Source organism: Acanthaster planci, linkage group LG06, assembly GCF_054643075.1.
Source record: "Acanthaster planci isolate LZ-2023a linkage group LG06, COTS_SCS, whole genome shotgun sequence".
In the NCBI taxonomy this organism is placed as follows: Eukaryota; Metazoa; Echinodermata; class Asteroidea; order Valvatida; family Acanthasteridae; genus Acanthaster; species Acanthaster planci.
In genome coordinates this window covers 9,840,384-9,846,427 of record NC_141782.1, presented here as the reverse complement: position 1 = coordinate 9,846,427, position 6,044 = coordinate 9,840,384, and the positions used below count along the sequence as shown (strand labels likewise).

The 6,044-nt window shown below is 42.6% G+C and overlaps 1 protein-coding gene across 1 annotated transcript; it reads left to right on the top strand.

Annotated features, from left to right (window-relative positions):
- The first annotated feature begins 1,393 nt into the window (after positions 1-1,393).
- Positions 1,394-6,044, top strand: LOC110975628 (uncharacterized). The gene is made up of 5 exons (XM_022228242.2): positions 1,394-1,633; positions 2,949-3,111; positions 4,167-4,311; positions 4,733-4,907; positions 5,374-6,044. The coding sequence occupies exons 2-5, from the start codon at positions 2,987-2,989 to the stop codon at positions 5,892-5,894; spliced, it is 966 nt and encodes a 321-aa protein (XP_022083934.2). The 5' UTR covers positions 1,394-1,633; positions 2,949-2,986; the 3' UTR covers positions 5,895-6,044.

The following is a 6,044-nucleotide window of genomic DNA, read 5'->3' as shown; positions in this document are numbered from 1 at the left end:
GTGCGGACAGAACGTGATAGGCCGTAACGAAGCTTGGAGACGGTCTGTATATAATGGGACGGGAAGTATGTGCATTCCCTGGCATCTCACGATCCTTTTAGGTTTTGACACGCTGTTTTGCCACGTTTTGTCACGGTTATCACGGCAAGCTAGGGTGTTCGGTAGCCGTTTCGTCGCGTCCAATCACAGTGCCGTCCAAATGCGTGACGGTTTACATGCCCCGTGCGCAGGATGATGCGGCACGTTGCGTTCTACTACGTACGGCGAGCGCGGTCGGGGAGGGAGTATAAAAGCCCGGCCAGGCAGGGCAACTATTCATGCAACATGATAAAAAACTACTTTTGTCGAGAAATCAGCTGAAGGCAACTTCTATCACCTTTAGAAATGTGCAGACTTTACAGTGGCTTATTACATATTAAATCCGAACATGATTTGTATGGGCAGTACAATAGACCTTGAGAAAACTCAGCAGGACCTATGAAACTTGACTACGGCGAAAAGAAATTGCCAAAATCCCACAGTGCACTACGTTTTAGGCAAACGTGATTGCCGTGGCCGCCGGGAACGTAAACCTAGCTTAAAAACAAGTCCAACTTGAAGGCAACACAATTATCCTAGAAACTTAGTACCATCATCAGTTTCTGAATAGTTTATATGTGCACTGTAGTTTGGTTCAATTCGTGGTTTCATCAAGTTCAATTCTTGTGTAGAAAATGAAATCCAATTTTGACACTCACACCGTCAGAAGAAAGATTGTTAAATTTTTTTGCGCATATTAGATAAGGTATATTACACAGGTATATTACACTGTCTTCAGGGAAACAATTTGCCCCCCCCCTACGGTCCACTAGCTAAGTTGTGTCCTAGATCCACGTAGTTTGCCAGGCCGGACTCCCATTCTTAAGCCCACATGGCATGAGTCATGAGAGGAGAAATCTTGCACTTTTGGCTAAAATTAATGTACATGTATTACTTTGTTTCACTTCCATGCAGTCATAAACATTGCACATATATAAATAAAATTTATTAACAATGCATGAAAGAGTCGGAAATCACTCATGATAAGACTTGTCTTCAAGCTTCCTTGATTAAGGTGCGTTCGTCCACGGTACGGGACTACGTATTTCCCGTTTCGAACTTAAAGGGACTCGCAAGTCCATTTTCTCACAGTTTACGCTACCTTTTATTTTTTATCTCTACTTTTATCGGGTCACGGGATTTCCAAATGCACATCGCTATGGTGTCACTGACGTCATGAGTTTACCACCCATAGACTACATGTACATACAAAGACTTACTGCAGTCCGTTTACCCCTAACCGTACCCTTTGTTGAAAAGTCAATACATTTGCATATGAAATGTACACCAAGGCTATATAAAGAGGGAAGCGGGGATCAAAGGGCGTCAGGCGTATCATACCATTCCTCCGTGATTATACAAAGTATACATGTGTTGATGCAATTGTTGTGGGTGTAGGAACAGTGTCGCATTCTGGAGGTTGGGTATGAAACTTTCCAAGTAAGCGAGTGGCTCAGTTCTAGACATCACATCTGGATCCTTGAATCTCAGATACAAGTAGACTGTGAGCTTGATAACTGCTTGCACATCGAAGCGGGTTAAGGGGTACTAGTGGGTAAGTTTGGGTATTGCTGGTTCTGCCGGCTTTCGTGTGAATGTACATGTACTAGGTTTGTCTGTTTGTCTCCTTGTATATCCAGTGGTCCGAAGGGTCTGTAAAGTTAGATCTGATCCGAATCAAATAACATCTGTGATAATCATTACCCCCCAAAAACAAAAACAATACAAGCATAGAAACGTAAAATATGGAGGATTTTTTCTTACATGGAATTTTTAGATACTCTCTGATGGCTGAAATGCCGTACACCTTTTCCCTGAACATTAGGAACCAATAATACAAATCTTAAAAATAGACCATAACCATCACAGATTTATCGCATTATTGAAAATAAATAAATTAAATTAAAATGTATTTTTCTTTTAAGTGCACAGTATTTTGCCATATAAAGTAAATATATGCACAGGTCCCCCAAAATCTGTATGTTAACTGAAGAAAAATCATAAATTTCGGTGTGAAATAATTCATGGACTGCTTCTTGATTATTCATTCATTCTTTAATATACCGTTTATTTTGTTCATAATGATGTCGAGTAGGCAAAACACATTCCAGGCTCATATCATCACGCATGTGGGCCGAGGTCTGCATTAGAATAGACGGGGGGGGGTGCCGGTGCCGTCAATACTCTGACACCCAGGAATTTCCCAAGGACCCATTTTCCCCGCAGAGCGGTCGTGCACATTTACTATAATGTTCTAACATCCTGAGGTTTTTTTTTTCTGGGGGAGGGGTGTCATTTTCTTAAGCTGACATTGTTGGGGGAGGATCTTGTCCCTTACGCGGCACCTCTCTTACGTACATGTAGCTGCCTAAACGAGGATACGTGGTTGCATTACGTTGCTTGGAGCAACAAACCAATTTTTCTATTCCATCTTGAGCCTTTCAAACACAAGAAAAGAAGCTCACTCTCGATTTTTAAACCGCGGGGAGTCAGGTTGGCGCAGCGATAAGTACTTTCCTCGCCGGTGTCAATCCCCCCCCCCCGTTTTTCAAATTTCCACGGCCAGAAAAATCATCCCCCCCCACAATTCCTCATCCTCCATCCCCCATGTTTCCAGCACAAACATATGCCACTGCTCCCACGTCTAAAACGGAATATTTTTTCTTACCCACCCCCGGCGCCCTAGGGAAAACAGTTTATATCTGATACTTAAGGGCTTTTAATTAAGAATAAATAAAGAGGTTGCCACGACGATAGCATCAGTAACACTGCAGTTTGACTGATACTTTTTTATGAGCCCACAAACCCGAATATATCACAAATCTTTAAGACTGATGTGAAGTGTTTAACGTGAACGATCTCCTTTTCAGGAAAATCAGTGCCCGTTTCTAATCAGCGCTTAAATAAGATGGCCCCACACGGCCACCATCACCATGAGCCAGACGAAGAGGAACAGAGTCAGCGGCTGAACGAACTGCAGCACCGATCGGAAGGACTGGAAGACGAAGAAGGATTCTTGAATGACAAATACAAGTTAATAGATTCTGCTACTTTTCCCATCAACCAAATTTATTACACGAATACTTCAAGCGTATAAACCGTAGGACAGCCTCCCACCTGGTCATATACCTTTCTGTTAGAGCCTTGTGCAGGTATTTTAAAATCTTGCAGTCTTATTCTAACTTGAAAGTGAACGCTATCAATCTGAGCTAAAGAGTTTGTATTTAATAAATAGCTGTCTCTAAAAGTTTCCAATGTACTTGGGTAAATCCAAAACATTTAAGGATTCGATCGGTGAACATGAGTGGAAAACCATACGAAAACAGAAAGTCCCGGTGAAGGAGAAAGGGAGCCGGGTTTTACCGTAGTCCAGAATTTAGGAATGTCACATATGACACCGTGGCTGGTCGTGCGAGCTCGGGTGGTCGAATTATCAATAGGTGCATCGCCTTCGCTGGGCCGAGGGCCCGGAGAGAGGCAAAAGGTGCTTGGGGGAAATTGGAAAATTTAAAAAAGGTGGGAAAAGAAAAAGAAAACCGAAACAAATTTTAAAAGAATAGAAGGGGAGGAAACTTACTAATTTGTGTGAAAACATCCAAATTGAGCCCTTCCCTTCTTAATGATTTATCAGTTCGTTGCTGATCAGTGCCCCGCCCGAAAATTTCCATCCCCAGAAAAAGGACTTCCCCGTCCTTCTCCCCCCCCAAAAAAAATCCTGGAGACGCCAATGAATTTATGACATTACGTTTGGGTCAGACCTGTGGGATGCATAAACAAGATATGCAGTTCTTAAATATAATCACGTAAGTAGAAACCAAATATGTTGTAAAGTTTTAGGATAAGTTTTGGTGTGTTGTTGTTGTTGTTGAAGGAAGAAAACTTCTGGTATTACGCTAATGTTCTCACGCACCAGGCAAAGTGAAAGTACGGTGGCTGAGCCTGCCATGTCATAGTTGGTTGTATGGCGAACTCTCCGCAAGTCCGCATGCAGAATTTTAAAAACAGGAAGCTCATTTGGCGAAAGAGTTTTGACAGTCTGTTAAACCTTTGTTACACTAGCCTTGACTGCTGCATTGTGTTTTGTGCAGTTTATTGAGGTACCTACGGGGCTATGATTGGGATGTAGACACGGCTTATCACAAACTCAAAGCTACGCTGGAATGGAGGCAAGAACACCGGCCATGGGAAGCCGACTGTAGGTACTGCGAGGAGAGACCGGGTTTTCACTCGTGGGTAAGCTGTTACATTGCACAGAAGTGAACTCCACATTGTCTTATGCTTTATTTTTTAGACAAACTAAAACAGTTTCACAAGTAAACAGTTTTCCTACCCTGTACAAAAGTGCTAATTTTTGCTTTGCGGAGTAAAGTTTCTTTCGGAGGTCATCTTATTTTCCATTCCTTATAAATTTCAACATTACAGCCATTCTTCAACCCCCCCCCAAATGGCTCCATGCATCAAACGGTCTTTTTGCCAAACATTCAAACATTGGATAATTGATGTTACATGTATTTCATGAAGTGACATGTTTTGAATAGATTCAGATCTCAATGTGACAGAGACAAGATTTTTTTCATGAAGGTTTATTGAAACTTAAGTTAAAAAGGAATGCACATGTGTATTAAAATAATGTATACTATTTTCATCTTAACAGAGACAGGTTGGAATTGACAAATTGGGTCGACCTGTTGTGTACTCATCATTTGTTCAAGCTGCGAAGCACTTCACGGCCGAAGACAATGTACAACACACGCTATTCCTGATGGAAAATGCCAAGAAATGCATGAGACCTGAGGAATACAGATGGGTCTGGGTACTAGACTGCTCTGGTAAGCTTGGAAAAGGAGGCATACAGATGATTAATGGCGATTCTTAAATTGAGTGTTTTTTTCAGAGTATGTCACGGTTACTTCCAACTGAATTAGGATTGCTTAAAAAACATACAAATGAAAGCGAGAGCAGATCCAGAATCAACTTTTAGGAGAGGGGAGGGGCCACAAATGGAGGCCAAAATATTGAAATTTCTGTAACCTTTTATGGCCATTCCGCAGGGTAATGCTATTTGGGACAGTTTAATACTTTTGGAAGGAAGAGAAGTGAAAAAGTTCCAAAATATTAGCTTTTTTTCTCATTACTTTTAACAAAAACAAAATCTTTGCTGGGGGGCCCCCTCAGATCCATCAGTGTTAGGAATTTGTGGCTTAGTATGTGAGAAAGGATGGAAGGCTGATCTGATACGAAATTAACCATGAGATTTCAGACCAGTGTTTTATTTCTTGTGTCTCTGTTTTTCAGGGTTGACTCTGGCAGCTTGCAATCCCATTTTAGCACGTGCTGTGAACCATATTGTTGCCGAACATTATCCGGAGAGGATGGGCTTGGTCATTGGGGTCAACCATGGCATCTTCTTTGAGGGCATCTGGAGGGGATTCAAGCTCTTCATCCATCCCAGGACAGCCAGCAAGCTGCGGCTGTGCCGCGGCCAGCACGTCGACGAGACCTTCCGCGAACTCTTCCCGGACGACCTGCGGGAGTGGCTCCACCAGGAGATAGAGCTGAACTCCCAGCGCCACGTCTCCCAGGCGCAGATACAATTCTGGAGGAAGCCTGAACAGGACGGGGCACATGACCCCCGGGGGTGCCCCTCCTATGTCAGTCAGTACATTGACAGGTACAATAAAGATGTTATCTTGGCCAAAATCAACGGGAATCAAACATGCAAGGAGACAAGGATTCATCGACCCCATCCCAACATTATGCAAGCGTTACGAGAACAGGCAACAGAAAAAGCAGCAAGCAGTACCGAAAGTGACTGATGTAAAACACCCGATCACCTTTTGGTGAGAGGTGGAAAGATGGAGTCAGACTGGGTGTAAAGAAACACATACATTTCTGCATAATCAAACCATGATCAAAGTATGTTCATATCAGCAAACAACCAAATAAAACCAACAAAATGAATGGCA